Below are 15,521 nucleotides of genomic sequence, written 5' to 3' on the forward strand. Positions count from 1 at the left end.
AGAAAGCGGAACCGACGGTTGCCTGTGTGTTCACTTGGCTAACCAATAACCAATCTCTTGAGAATTATCATAAAGAGAACAAAAAGGCTATTGATGAATTCCGCAAAATTCCTTGCTGGAACATCCAGTGTGCAGTAGGTTGGTTCTTCGGCTGGGAACTGCAACTGCCCAATGGAGCAGTGAGGAGGATAAGTGCCAATAGAGACCCATTTGTAAGTGTTTTAATTAATATTTTTTGGCACTAAGGAAATTGTTTAATCCCACATTGTGTGATCATTTGTTACCTTGATTTGCTTGATTTGCAGCCTGTAACAGGTAAGGTTAGGGGGAAGAGGAGCATGTAACATGTTACATTAAGAGGAGGAGGAGCATGTAACAGGTAATGCTAGAAGGAGGAGCCTGTAACAGGTTACGTTAAGGGGGGGAGAAGCCTGTAAGAGGTAATGTTAAGGGGAGGAGGAGCCTGTAACAGGTTACATTAAGGGGAGGAGGAGCCTGTAACAGGTTACATTACGGGGAGGAGGAGCCTGTAACAGGTTATGTTAAGGGGAGCAGAAGCCTGTGACAGGTAATGTTAAGGGGAGGAGGAGCCTGTAACAGGTTACATTAAGGGGAGGAGGAGCCTGTAACAGGTTACATTACGGGGAGGAGGAGCCTGTAACCGGTTACGTTAAGGGGAGCAGAAGCCTGTAACAGGTAATGTTAATGGGAGGAGGAGCCTGTAAAAGGTTACATTAAGGGGAGGAGGAGCCTGTAACATGTTATGTTAAGGGAAGGAGGAGCCTGTAATAGGTATATGTGGGCATATGTCCCGTTTTTCCAGCCCAACGTGCTTCAAAGTAGCCAAATCAGGCTGAAAATGTGCCCAATCTGGCAACACGGACGGCTTATCTTAACAGCCAAGATGATTCCGAGGGATGTTTTGTTTTTAGAAGAAAACTATCCATACAGATAGGTTGGGAATGGTCTATGTTCAAAATGAAAGATCATTACAGGCTCTTTAATTTAAGCCATAAAAGACCTTATTGCTGTAGATAGCGTATTGTGTGACGTAATCAGCAGACGACGGACCCCGAGCCGATCTGGTAGCCGAGCCGATATGGTACTTACACCGTAACGTCTTTTTTTAAAGGCACAGAATGCACTTCTATCAGCTCAACAAAATGACTTGCATAAAGCGCCAAACATAATCCTTACTTAATGTGCACACCATGATTATCATAAGATACCTCACATTATTATGGGGAACAAACAACCCAGGTCAGCTTCATGTTGTAAATTTAATTTGTTAGTCAGAAAGTGAGGAACATCTGGTGAAAATAAAACATGTTACCATAGTCATTGTAAGAACTGTAATGCAATTATTAAGTACTTGTATTGGTACTCTGTATAAGCAACTAACCAAATGACATGGCCAGCGTCTGAAAGAAGTGGTATTGGTGCATCCCATTCAGCCGGCCAGAGTTCAGTCAGTAGTCTTACCTATTTAACTAAGGTACCTCTGTTTGTGTACCTGTGTGTGTGTGTGTGTACCTGTGTGTGTACCTGTGTGTGTGTGTGTGTGTGTGTGTGTGTGTGTGTGTATCTCTGTGTGTGTGCGTGTACCTCTCTGTGTGTGTGCATCTCTGTGTGTGTGCGTGTACCTCTCTGTGTGTGTGCGTCTGTACCTGTGTGTGTGCATCTGTGTGTGTGTGTACCTGTGTGTGTGTGTACCACTCTGTGTGCGTGTACCTGTGTGTGAGCCACTCTGTGTGTGTGTGCGTGTGTCTGTACCTCTGTGTGTGTGTGTGTGTGTGTGTGTCTGTACCTGTGTGTGTGTGTGTGTGTGTGTATCTGTGTACCTCTGTGTGTGTGTGTGTATCTATCTGTGTGTGTACCTGTGCGTGCGTGTGTTTTAATCAACAAACCAAACAGTACATACAAGTCCATCATGTGTTTGTAAGGCATTATGTGGCTAAAGTAAGGCTGGTTCAACCAGACACCGGCATGAAAGTCTATCGGTTAGCTTGAGGCTAAAGAAAATGCAACTTGGTGAGGTTATTAACCAGCGTAAAAAACAAAGATTTACCTTAAGCTTTTACTTAAAGAACTCAATTTAGAAGCAAGAGGATCACAGGACTTAAGGAAATAAAAACAGTGTTGGAAAACAGGCCGAACGAGGGAAGCGAGGTCAATAAGATCAGCTTCGGCACGGGAACCGATGGACATTGATTTGGTTATTTTGCACAGCATGAAATCCCAGTCCGTCCACACATGGGGACATGGTTAGGGGGGGGCCTTCACTCTGGGACCTCAACACTACGGACACAACCAGCATCATTCACATTTGATACATTAAGACCACACAACGCCTCAAACAATCACATCGAAAAGAAAATACATTCACGAATACAGGTCAAAAAAAATAAGAAAAAATGATAAAAAAGGGAACACAAACACCACCAAATGAACTGGCAGAGAAGAGACTATTCAAATGGCTCAGTAGACAAAACATACACAGGCGTGCAGACATGCGGCCACTCTCAGCCAATGGGATGGAGAGGAAAAGAAAGCATTAAAAGTGGTACTCTTTCAAAGCCGTTTGTGGTATTCTCCATGTTCAATACCTAGAGGGCCCCGGGGCCCTCACTGCAGGGGCCTGGGCCCTCACTGCAGGGGCCTGGGCCCTCACTGCAGGGGCCTGGGCCCTCACTGCAGGGGCCTGGGCCCTCACTGCAGGGGCACCGCTACTGGCTTTGCCATTGTTGATTTATCCTGGATTATTTTATAGATTTTTTGCAGCGAGGGAATGGCGTCTTCACTTTGACGACGATCCCCCCCAATTCCCTGAGCCCCCCCCCCCCCCCCCCCCAAATGGAGGAGCCCCCACCCCTCCAGCGACGCCCAGGGCCGAGGGCCAGCAGGGTGCCACATGGTGCAGCGCTACACCACGGGGCGGAGTGGGGCTGCTGTTCTCCTGTCTACGACGGAGCCATTCAGGTCCTTCATTGGCCTTCTTTCTATTTGAGGAAGTCTTCAACAGCGTTGGGCTCAGAAGGTGGACCACGAGTGTGCCGGCGGCAAAGGAATGAGCCAAAGAGGATCTTGGACACACATGACATAACATGATGCGTCGGCCAGCCCCGTACCAGATAGGCAAACAATTAGATTCCTGCACACGGCATTTATAACAGAATCTTTCTTTTTTTTTAATTAGCAATCAAACAGAAAGGGATCATTCATGGAAAATGGACCACAAGAGAAAATGATTATGTTTCAAGACACTTGCAAGAGTGTTTCACAACAAGCAAGAGATACATTAGTTGGCATGGCAGGTGCTGCCCCTCCAATATACACGTAGAAAGATGTGTGGTTTCAATATACATGTGGTTTACAGTGCATGGCTAAGTTCATTTACATCTCCTTAATGTCTTTATGTGTCTTTTGTGAGCGTTTGCGGATGTTTTCATAGTTTCATTATTAGTTGTTTTTTTCGTTGTACCGTTCCATCCAAGGATATATTGGCTTAAAGCAGGGACAGCTCCTATGGACAGTGAGTTTGCATTAAGAGACCGTTTCCCTTTACATGGCGTGACTGCGAACTCACATCCTTCACAGTTTGCCTTCAGTGTTAACCACCCTCCCTATCCCATCGACCCCATAAATATACATACATTTCCTTATATTCATACGTATCTCATGTTTTAAAAAAATAAGTTATTGCGCATCCAAAAAAGTGCAATGTTACATTTGAAAAATATCTCTTTCGCACCCCTCCCAGAAAACCTCCATTCTGAGGGGCGGGTGTGTGGGGGGTGTTGGGGAGGGAGAGTGTGTGTGTGTGTGAGGGGGGGGGTATTGGGAGGGAAGAGGGGCGTCCCCCGCTACGCGATCACCATGGGAACGTCGTCGGAGAAGCCGTTGATCATCGGGGTGTCTTCGTCATCGTCTCCTTCATCCGGAAGAACAAACAGAGAGGCATTTAGCAGTATGCCAAGTCATGCAGTCATTGGTCCATTCCAACATGGGGGATGGACCATCTGGAGAAGGACACTGAAAACGAAAAAAGAGCCAACTGCATTGTATGAACTCCTTCCTACTGGGCTGAGCACGGCTCCAACACCACAATAAGATGGGCTTGGTAGATCTTAGGGCCGCTCCCTGAACAGCAGAGACTAAGGATCTGATTGGGGACTGGTCAAGGAAGCAGGGGAGCTCCAACATCACATATCACACATTACCTGCATCACCTCAGACCGAGGAGGGAAAGGTTTCACGGGCAGTCCTGCTACCCTTCTACACTGCTGCATTGCAGAGGTTCTTGAGAGGAAGCTCTGCACTGCAGGGCGAACTTAGACGATTGCGCTCCACAGTCTGAGTCCCGTGATTGGCTCCTGTGATTGCTAGTAGCCATCGGACAACAAGGCCCTGCTCCTCCACGCCACTCACGTCTTATTGAAAGCGACCGTGTAGTTGGCCGCATCGTGCCAGTCTTTTGTGTGAATAATATACATCTATATAGATATATATCTTAATAAATAAACCCTTACCTAGATCGTCCCCGGAGGAGAAGATGGCCGAGCCCAGGCGGGAGTTGTAGTGGGAGTTGGCGAAGGTGGTGAAGTTGTTCTGCAGCCGTCTGTGGCGCATGTAGAGTGCCAGCAGTCCGCCGCAAGCCCCCAGCAGTAGCAGGAACAGGACGGGCACCACCACCACCGCCACGTCCTCCGACGGGCCCTCAACCCTCTCCGCCAGGGCCCCTGGAACACACGCGGTTAAAGCCCTGCGTGCACAACCACGTCTTCTGTGGTGTTGCATGATGAATAATATCAGGCTTAAAAGTATCACAGGAACGATACAATGGTTTCACTAATTCATGGATATCTCATCACCTAATCCACATGGCGGTCCCAATATGCTAGTACTCTTGATTCATCTAAGGTAATAACCCTTTCAAACATACACTGCAGGCCGGACATTCTCCGGATTATACCCGGAGGGGCTGCATTTCTTGTCATGACAAAAACGTCCTGAGACAAAGTGACTGCAATGGTTTAAAATCATTCCGTGTCGTACAATGACTTGATGAAATCATCTTCTGAAATGCCCATCTAGCCCCTCGCTAATTAGTTCATCTTCCATAAAATAGTCAAAATACGATACATCTGTGAGGTCTCCTCCCAGACGTTGCATGCAACCGTTAACCAGTCCATCAAAGATTCATGGGTACAGAACTGTTGTCCATTGCTTTCATGCAAAACATGTTGCTGATATATTTACTGTCAAATGAAGTGCAGTCAATTCAGTGAATTCCTGGACACTCTGCAAAGTTCAGCGATGGACTGGTTAACACCCAGCAACAAGGGCAGCTGCGGCGGTACCTTTGCCCAGCTGGTCATAAAGGAGCAGGGCGGGCTCCCCACACAGCTGTCCGCCCAGCAGGCAGCGCGCCTGCACAGAAAAGCTGTAGTTGTGCCCGGCCAGCAGGCGGTTGATACGGAAGAAAGTCTCTGTGGTGTTGCCCAGGAACATGGTCTGGTTGCTCACGCTGTCGTACATGTGCACCTCGTAGCCCTGTGGGGGGAGGGAGAAAGATAAAGAGAGAAAGATAGACAAAGAGAGAGAATGAGAGAGAGCGAGAGAGATCAACATATTCAATCAAAGTAGATGATTGCGTCTATAGTATAACAGAGGGATTCAAAACTCGGCATAGAACTACCAGGCATAAATGATGTGCTATCACAGTGGTTCTCAACCTTTTTTGAGCAAACATCCCCCTGACCTTACCCTGATCCTCTGTGCCCACCCCCCCCCCCCCCCCCCAGTTAAAAAAATAAAAAATAAACTAACAACCCCACTCACAATCGTGTTATATTGCTTAAAGTTGTCAATGCATCGTTTTTCATTGATTTTGCATTGGTCACTAATAGCAATGAATGCCCTCTGATTCGGTTATGGTGCAAAAAATATTAATGAATATTCATGACATGCAAATGTCTGAACTCTGATTGGCTAACAGAACTGTCCATAATTGTAATAAACCCAATTAAACTTCCAGAGAGAGAGAGAGAGAGAGAGAGAGAGAGAGAGAGAGAGAGAGAGAGAGAGAGACAGAGACAGAGAGAGAGGGAGAGACAGTGACAGAGAGAGAGTGACCTTGGGCACCACGACCACTCCCGCGACTCCCGCCGTGCCCCGGGAACAAATGGCCCGGGAACCACGGGCACCATGGCCCGGGCAACGCGGACACCGCGAAAACAGATCGCGCGCAGAGGCCTAATTAGGCCTATATATTTTGTATTTGAAATGTGACGGTCTATTCGTGGAAACTACGCTCAGAGCAGCTGGAACTGAACAACAGCAAGAGGAAGGAGGAAAACGGGCGATGAAACAAAATCTGATATTTTTTTCTCGCTATCGGCCAAGAAACCATGTGCTATTAGGTGCACCTTCCAGCCCAGGCTTCTTACAACATTGTGAGTGCATGCATTCTTAGCACATGTGTAAGGTGATTATCAATGGAACCGCCCATGCTAGAAATACATACACTGACAATCTGTTGGCAATTGGCTTGTCCTAGCCTTGATTTCCAGTCTCACTTGTGACACTTTCGTTCTGCCATAAAGCCGCCCTGGAGGAAGCCTCAAAGGAGCTGTATGGGTGATTGAACCGATAATCACTGATAAGGCCCCCCCCCCGCTCCTTCGCCTCCCTCCCCCCCTCCTCCCCACACGGCGCTCCAGTGGGCGCCCCCCGCGACCACGCCCTGGAGGCGAGCGCCAGAGTGTCTTCATTTGAACCGTATTGTCATCTGATGACACCTACCTCAATATGGAGAGGCAGAGAAGAAAGCCCTCGGGGTCACAACATAGAAAAAGAAAGATTGGGAAGGAGAAAGGGTGCGCAGGGATGAAAGAAAGCTTTTCAAAGTGGCTGAAAGACAGTCGTTTTTATGTCAGTGTATCAAGAGGAGGCTTGTAAATATTCAGGTTAGCTAAATCTACTACTAGTAAAACAACAGTTACTGTTGTCTTGCAACTTTGTACTGATCAGAGTGGAGCCTACAATATAACGGATCATAACAAGAAAAATAAAGGAACTTGTTTGTGGTTATTTTGTTTTACTTCAATCTCAATGCAAGTCTTTGTTTTATGTCAATAGACCCAGTAAAAACGGAGTTATAAAGTTGATACTTTATAACTCTGTAATAATCTAAAAGTTAATAAGTTAATCATTAAAAAAAAAAAATATTATTACCGTATCTGAATTGAGACTGAATCGTTCTACACAGTATTGCGATGCATCGAAGAATCGATTATTTTTCCCACCCCTATTGGTTACTGTACTCCAACAGTTCTAACAGAGTCTATTGTTTTGCATCTAAGCTTTTTGGTGAAGCTAGAGTTGCTGACCACAAGCCAAAGCCTTGTGGTGGGGTATAATAACTGGCAGTGTCTTTCAAAGATACTGAAGCACCATGAAACAAGTGGTTACCACATAAATGCTTATCTGATGTGGAAAGAATTGGCATCCCGCTTATGCCTAGGTAAAACTATTGATAGCGAATTGCAGAGAGCCTGTTGACTTGAGTGATCGACTGCATACTCTTCCTTGCAGAAAGAAACCTGCCACCGAGGGGGACAAAATGCACAGTTAGGAAATCCTAGAAATGGACATTTTCTGGGTATCCTTGATCTCATAGCACGGTATGATGTTACACTGGGAGAGCATCTTAGAAAGGCGGCCTCTAAAAAAAACACTGGATATCTGTCCTGGTGCACTCAAAATGAATTAATTTTTTGATTCAAATCAGTGTGTGTTTTAGGTCAAATTTGTGCCCAGATCAAAGAGGGGGGGGGGGGGGGGGCTGCTATGTGTCTGCATGTGTGTCCTCACCCGGCTCTCATTGAAACCCTTCTCCTTGACGGCCAGACTCTTCCACAGCAGGAACACGTGGTCCTTCTCGCTGATGATCTTCAGGGCGTCAGGCGCTGGCAGAGCCACTGAAGAACCGGACAGAGAAAAAAAAAGAAGAGTGCAATCTAGGTTTACTGAAACTAGACACGTCGAAATGTGGTCTGTTGTTACATTATGTGTGGCTGCCTTAGCCGGCTAACTCCAGGAAGCCTTACACGCAAACATGAGTTAAGTCCGTGGACCACGAAGCAGACTTGTGAATGATTGAATGATGTTGGCTAATTAGAATAATTATTTACTCGTAACTAATGCTCATAGCCATTATTCACTCAATATAAAAATGTAATTGGTCCTGCACATCTGAGGAGTTAGCGTCATTTATGATCATGGTTCATGAGAATCTCTTCTTTTTTTTTCTTCGAAAAACTTAAAAGAGGGACAGAAAAATGGGCGGAAGCTGAGGCCACAGGCACCTGGGGCGGAAGCTGAGGCCGTGAGAGCTGAGGCCACAGGCACCTGGGGCGGAAGCTGAGGCCACAGGCAACCTGTGGTGAGCGTCCCCAAAGGTAGCAGCTTCAAACCATGAATGCCGCCTGCTATTTCGTAACTCTGCTCATCTCTCTACCGCTCTGCGATATTCATCTTATATTGATATTCTGCTTGAAGATATCGAGATATGACTTTTGGCCCACATCGCCCAGCCCTAGCCTTGGGCTGCGAGCGTGAGACTACAGGAAGCCGTGGTGAGAGTTGAGGCAGGTACCTGTGGTGAGCGTGAGGCTGGCCTCCTTGCTCATGTTGCGCAGGCGGACGGTCACGCTGTAGCGGCCGCCCGGCTCAAGGCCCTTCAGCGAGTACTCCACCGTGTTGTTGCTGCTGCTCAGCTTGTAGTCCAGCTCCGCCTTGCGGACCACGTCGCGCACGTGGACCACGTAGGTCTGACACACACACACACACACACACACACACACACACACACACACACACACACACACACACACACACACACACACACACACACACACACACACACACACACACACACACACACACACACACTTAATCGTTCTATAAGCGACCAAAGTGACAATGCATATGAAAGTTAAATATCTCCCATTTGAGGAGCCTTGCCATGTTTGAGAGAGCTTCTCAAACCCTCAGAAAGGGCACTTAGAACGATATGACATGACGACATTGTGATATAAGTAGGGAAGCCTGACCCTGCCCGGAACAATATCTCTAAACGACCAACAAATAAACTGAATGAAAAGGCTTAAAGATTATCGACGTATTTGCAACTATGATCAGCGGATCGTCCACGCAAAACAACCGGCTGAAGCCCCGTGTGCGTGCGTACCAGGGGGGAGGCGGGGGAGTCGTAGGGGGGCTGCCACTTCAGGGTGGTCCTGGTCTGCCCCACCTGCACCCGGTGGAGGTTCCTGGGGGGCAGTCTCTCGCTGGGGATCATCCTGACCACGGCGAAGGCTGACGGCGGACCCAGGTACGGGGAGACGGCCCGGACCTGGGCAGGACGTGACAAACGTTGGGGTCTAGGACGTAACACACATTATGGTCTAGGACGTAACACACATTATGGTCTAGGACGTAACACACATTATGGTCTAGGACGTAACACGCATTATGGTCTAGGACGTAACACGCATTATGGTCTAGGACGTAACACACATTATGGTCTAGGACGTAACACACATTATGGTCTAGGACGTAACACACATTATGGTCTAGGACGCAACACACATTATGGTCTAGGACGCAACACACATTATGGTCTAGGACGTAACACACATTATGGTCTAGGACGTAACACACATTATGGTCTAGGACGCAACACGCATTATGGTCTAGGACGTAACACGCATTATGGTCTAGGACGCAACACGCATTATGGTCTAGGACGCAACACGCATTATGGTCTAGGACGTAACACACATTATGGTCTAGGACGTAACACACATTATGGTCTAGGACGTAACACACATTATGGTCTAGGACGTAACACACATTATGGTCTCGGACGCAACACACATTATGGACGTGACAAAAGCTTATGCGTGTCCGACACAAGGGCACACACAATCTTATTTTGTGCCGTATTATATGATAGCTTACTGCGACTAGTAAATTTACCTTTTCAATTATATAATTAACTATAAAGAAAAAGCAAATAATAAAACATCCACAGGCCTTCGTGCTGCCAGACTCCTCCTGTCCATTTGACCCACTGACCAGGAAGAGGTACTGCTCGTCAGGCTCCACCTGGACCGTGGTCTGGCCGGCCGCCCCACTTCCGCTGGCGCTGCGGGGGCTACGGTACAGGTCCAGGAACGAGGTGGCGTAGAATATGCCGTACACCTGCAACACCCACACAAATGAGTGAAGAGTCCCAGCTGTGTTGATCAACGATATTAGCGCCACTAAGCTGGCGGTGAGGGGGTGCGGGGGGGCCGCGTGCTGCACCTGGGCCGGCAGGCCGGCGGTGGTCCAGCTGCAGTCCACGCTGGTCTGGTTCAGGGCCCGGGCTTTGAGCAGGGGGGCCTCGGGCTGGGTGCCGGTGGTCTGCTGGCGGGAGAGTGCGGTGGGGCTGTCCCCCACGACCGTGTGCGCCCACACCGCCACCTCGTACACTGTCCCCGCCGTCAGGTTGGCCGCTGCACGGGAGGAGTCATGCAAGAGTCAGCTGACCATCACACACCTCTGACACTCTGGGGGGGGGGGGGGCTGACTCCTAGCTCACAGACTGAGACCAGACTGGGCCCCTGCCAGGGGGCTTCAATGAGTCCGAGGAAAGCACCGTGTGTAGAACCTCGTCAGGAGCCCAGACCGCCATCACCAGTCATGGTGATCTATGGAACCACGGAGAGTGGAATGGAAAGACTTTCTTCACGCCTTCCTGCAGCCTCAAGCCTTTCTTTACCTTCCGAGTAGGGCATAGGTTTGAAGTGAGCCTATCTGCGGACACGGTGCTACAGTGGACCCCCGCTACACTCCCAGTAAGCTGAGCCGCTCCAAGCGAGGCTGCAGTCTCAGGACCGCACCCAGCGGTTTCTGATCGTCTTTATTCTTTCCTTCACCACTTTACGGTTAGGGTTAGGGTAGGGGTTAGGGTTAGGGTTAGGGTTAGGGTTAGGGTTAGCCGGGGTGGAGAGCCATTTCTGCTAGGACGGCGTTGCAAATAACACTGAGTTAAGGGTCCAAATTATACTGAGGTTAAGGTCCTAATTACACTTCGGTAAACGAGCCCTGGCTGGAACCCGGCTGGATCAGCCCTGAAACCAAAGGCATCCATACGTGTGAACGCACGTTGGAGCTTAGATATCTGAAACCAAGGCCTCCCTACCACGGAGGATCCCCTTCTGGACCGTGTAGTTCCTGCTCTCCTTGACGTGGGAGTCGAACAGCCAGGACAGCACCACCATGTAGTGCTTCACCTAGTTGGAAAGATATCGGATGATTAACATACTCCCGCTCTAGCGCTGGGAACCACAGAGCCCAGTCCGAGTCCCAATGGGGCTGGTGGTGAGTCCCAGCCCAGGGATATGTCTCTGGGCTGCCCAGCCTGGGCCAAGACAGATCCACACAGAGGTAGTCCCCGTCAGCATGGGAGGTTAGGGTTAGGTCTAGGCCTGATGAGATGGTGAACGCACCGTCCCGTAGTCGGCTCCATAGAGTCTGTTTGCTTAGTGGAGCCATGTGACAGGGCAGCTGGCCAATCATACCTCATCACTATGAAGCGGTTTCGAATGAACAGAAGCAGCCCACCCGCGTCCCTCCCCAACGCCCCAAGGGTGACCCTTCAGGCCTCTGACCTCGTTCTGGGAGTTGAAGCTGAACGACAGGCTGATGGAGTCGTTGGTGATGGTGTCAGCGATGACGGAGGGTGGAGGCAGCGCTAAAGGGAGGACGGTGTGGGAGAGGAAGAGAGAGAGGGAGGAAGAGTTTCTCAACGTTAGGTCTGCATCCTTATTTCGGAGGTTGTTTTAAATGTGCATCTCTTATGTCATGCCGCTGTCATGGACTGCTGAGACGTCCTAATTTCACATGTTCAGAATAGATAGATCCTATGTTAAGGGTGCAGTAAGAAGGATTTAAGAGCTGTAATTTGTATCTCATTTGGTAGAAGTGGATGAGGTGTGCTGGGACAATATCCGTCTGAGAAGACAGAGCTGCCTGTTCACAGCCTGGTCAGCGATGCTGGCTGACTTCTGACCAATCAGGGTATCTCATCCCTCATCTTACCTGTCAATCACAGATGCTTGAATACAACCAACCCTCAATGGAGCAGTAATGTAGGGAGCAGAGAGGGAGGGATGATGCTCTCTTGGGCTCTACCTCTCAACATCTCATTACACTCAGCTTTACACTCAGGGTTTTGGTTCTAACCTTTCTTTGGTGTGATGGATTTGACCTCACTCCAGTTGCCCACACCTCGACTGGTCACGGCTGCCACCTGGGAGCGATCACAGCGTTGGAAACAAAGACGCCAGCCGTTACAACCAAAATCGTCAACAAAAAGTGGAAGGATCCTGAGTGAACAACAGTTCAGTCAGGTGATGTTCTTTAGTGCAGAACGCCATCTGCGTTCACAGCAGAGTGGAACCGGCACGTAGTGTTCACGGGAGAATGGATAAAACCTAAGGTTTGACCCCTGGTGTTATTTTAGTACGAGTGATCAAATGGCAGATTACCACGATCATATAAAACATTAAAAAAAAAGGGGGTTTGGATTCACCGGCTCTTTAGTGTGCTCTTCTTACCCTGAACATGTACTGCGTGCTTGGCACTAGCGTGGTCACAATGGCCCTGGTGGTGGGAGTCCTCTGGTATGTCCACTCGGGGTCACTGTTCTCCTTGTAATGCACCTGCACACACACACACACAAACACACACACGTTGAAGGGTTCAATGGAAGACCTTTCTCTTATCCCTCAGTCTATGCATAGCTACTTTGCCGGCGTTATATATATTATATAGGTGGCTACATGGTAATCCAATCTAATATGTATGTTTAGGGCAAGTCCCTGAATATTGTATTGCTGCTTCTGAATGGTTTGTAATATTTACACTGTAACACCAAGAGTGTACACAGTTACACTCTTAGTGTTACATGTGTAACTCAGTTGATTTTACACCTTGTGTTGAGAGTAAACAACACAAGGGGCCAGCCTCTGGCTAACCAGCCTGCAGGCTAACCCTCCAGGCTGTGTGACTCACTATGTACTCCCTGATGAGGCCTGGTTCTGGGGGGCTGTGTGACTCACTATGTACTCCCTGATGAGGCCTGGTTCTGGGGGGCTGTGTGACTCACTATGTACTCCCTGATGAGGCCTGGTTCTGGGGGGCTGTGTGACTCACTATGTACTCCCTGATGACGCCTGGTTCTGGGGGGCTGTGTGACTCACTATGTACTCCCTGATGACGCCTGGTTCTGGGGGGCTGTGTGACTCACTATGTACTCCCTGATGAGGCCGTGGGCCTGGTCCGGGGGGCTCCAGGACACGTCTACCGTGCCATCCTCCCAGTTGTCACACGTCAGCTGCAGGTTCTTGGGAGGGTTCGGCACTACGGATACACACAGAGGAAGGTCACACACACACACACACACACACACACACACACACACACACACACACACACACACACACACACACACACACACACACACACACACACACACACACACACCCACCCTCTCCCAGGCCGTACTCACCTCCCTCGGGGGTGCGGATGGTAATGAAGTCGTTGCTCTTGTGCACCTTGCTGAGGCACTGGGTCAACACCTTCAGCTGGTAGGTGGTGTCTGGCTGCAGCAGGGTCAGCCTGGAGCTGCTCTTGTTGCTCTGCGTGTCCATGCTGCTCCACTCCTGGATGCCCACCACCCTGTAGAGGGGGGGGGGGGGGAAGGGTAGGTAGGGGAGTGTCAAGGGAGGAGCAGAGGGGGGTGGAGGGAGGAGCAGAGGGGGGTGGAGGGAGAAGAAGGGGGGGGGGGGGGGGGTTTGGGGGAGATAACGTCCAATCAGATGCAGTGTCAGGCATGTATTTTGATAGCCTGCATCAGGCTATCAAAATACATGCCTGACACTGCATCTGATTGGACGTTATCTCCCCCAAACCCCCCCCATCTCTTTCCAATCCCCTGTTTCCAAGGGTCCAGGGGTGCTTAAGAGCAGAGTTAGGAGGGTCCAGGGAAGGAGAGCTGACCTGTAGTAGATGAGGAAGGCGCAGTTCTCCGGGGGCATCCTCTTGGATGGTGTCCAGGTCAGGGTGATGGCACCGGAGAAGTCTGTGGTCCACTGGATGTTCTGGACCTTGTACACTTGAGCCTCCACTGGAAGGAGGGAGGTAGGAAGGAAGGAAGGAAGGAGGGAGGGAGGGAGGGAGGGAGGGAGGGAGGGAGGGAGGGAGGGAGGGAGGGAGGGAGGGAGGGAGGGAGGGAGGGAGAAACAGAGAAACAGACAAATAGATAAGGCGAAGAGAAAGATCCATGCCAGATCCTGTACAGACTCGATCCATACCTTCATTCCTTTCTATAGTTATGAACCCTATAACCGCCCCCCCCCCGGTCAGACTGCTCTGAGCGGTGTGGACCTACGGGTGCAGTTGTCCTCGTCGCTGCGGTCAGAGCAGTCCAGGAAGCCGTCGCAGCGCTCGCTGTCCAGCACACACACCTCGCCGTCCGCACAGCGCGTCCCGTTACTGCAGAACAGAGGCCCTCGGGTGGCTGGGGGGAGACAGAGACAGAGACAGAGACAGACCAAAAAAGAGAGAAAGAGAGAAAAAATAAGAAAAGAGAGAGAGAGAATATAATTAATGGAAATGCATACACACAGACAATTGAAAAGCTTGTGATGATTATTGGCAGGTTAGGTAAATGTTGTGTTTCCTTGAAGAGGCAGGTGGAGCATTAGACCATTGAATTGTGTAAAATGTATTTCGGGTTCTTCCCACCAATAACCAAAGATTAATCAGTTTCATAAGCAAAGAAATCCACCACATGGGGATTAGGAAGCCACATCGAAACAGGAAGTGAGAAATGTAACATCATCAGTGGAACGTCCCCTAAACCCGTCAGCCCTGAGCTCGGCCCTGGTCTCGGGTCAGGGGAGGCTGATGCTGGGTGTGCTGCCTGGCCTTGGGACTGGAGGCCGGAGTAGGGTTTACTCACGGCAGTGGGCCTCGTCCGACCCGTCCTGACAATGCACGCGCCCGTCACACCGCTGCCAGTCGGGGATGCAGTGGGGGGGGCGGCGACAGCCGAACTGGCCCCGGGAACAGTGTCCCGGGGCGGGGGGTGCCGGGGGGCCACGGGTGGGGCCCGGCGCGGCCGTGCCGTTGGTCCCTAAGATGGGGATGTGACATAATAATGATGAGGTGATAGGAACACGTGACGACCCCATGAAGCTGGCGGCCCCGAGCACGCACCGGGGGGGCAGCCCAGCTCGTCGCTGCCGTCGAGGCAGTCGGCGTAGCCGTCACACACCCCGGAGTCGATGATGCAGGTCCCGGAGCCGCAGTGGAAGCGGTTGGGGGCGCAGGAGGAGGTGCCCGGGGCCGCCGTGTGAGCAGGGACCCCCCCTGGAGGGTTGAAATGGATTAGAGGGACTATC

General features: G+C 50.1%; 1 protein-coding gene across 1 annotated transcript in view; it reads right to left on the reverse strand.

Annotated features, from left to right (window-relative positions):
• Nucleotides 1-1,261: 1,261 nt before the first annotated feature.
• Nucleotides 1,262-15,521, reverse strand: part of sorl1 (sortilin-related receptor, L(DLR class) A repeats containing) — a 67,509-nt gene continuing 53,249 nt past the window's right edge. The window contains exons 31-48 of the mRNA XM_060074388.1: nucleotides 15,337-15,489; nucleotides 15,080-15,253; nucleotides 14,507-14,635; nucleotides 14,116-14,242; nucleotides 13,625-13,794; nucleotides 13,364-13,476; nucleotides 12,672-12,776; nucleotides 12,298-12,364; nucleotides 11,724-11,806; nucleotides 11,255-11,345; nucleotides 10,375-10,565; nucleotides 10,144-10,269; nucleotides 9,254-9,418; nucleotides 8,660-8,834; nucleotides 7,876-7,982; nucleotides 5,361-5,553; nucleotides 4,530-4,739; nucleotides 1,262-3,931 (exon numbers count right to left, since the gene is read on the reverse strand). Of these exons, the coding sequence (XP_059930371.1) occupies nucleotides 3,864-3,931; nucleotides 4,530-4,739; nucleotides 5,361-5,553; nucleotides 7,876-7,982; nucleotides 8,660-8,834; nucleotides 9,254-9,418; nucleotides 10,144-10,269; nucleotides 10,375-10,565; nucleotides 11,255-11,345; nucleotides 11,724-11,806; nucleotides 12,298-12,364; nucleotides 12,672-12,776; nucleotides 13,364-13,476; nucleotides 13,625-13,794; nucleotides 14,116-14,242; nucleotides 14,507-14,635; nucleotides 15,080-15,253; nucleotides 15,337-15,489 (2,447 nt within the window). The 3' untranslated portion in view covers nucleotides 1,262-3,863. The remainder of the gene's footprint in view (nucleotides 3,932-4,529; nucleotides 4,740-5,360; nucleotides 5,554-7,875; nucleotides 7,983-8,659; nucleotides 8,835-9,253; nucleotides 9,419-10,143; nucleotides 10,270-10,374; nucleotides 10,566-11,254; nucleotides 11,346-11,723; nucleotides 11,807-12,297; nucleotides 12,365-12,671; nucleotides 12,777-13,363; nucleotides 13,477-13,624; nucleotides 13,795-14,115; nucleotides 14,243-14,506; nucleotides 14,636-15,079; nucleotides 15,254-15,336; nucleotides 15,490-15,521) is intronic.

This window comes from Gadus macrocephalus, chromosome 16 (assembly GCF_031168955.1).
Source record: "Gadus macrocephalus chromosome 16, ASM3116895v1".
In the NCBI taxonomy this organism is placed as follows: Eukaryota; Metazoa; Chordata; class Actinopteri; order Gadiformes; family Gadidae; genus Gadus; species Gadus macrocephalus.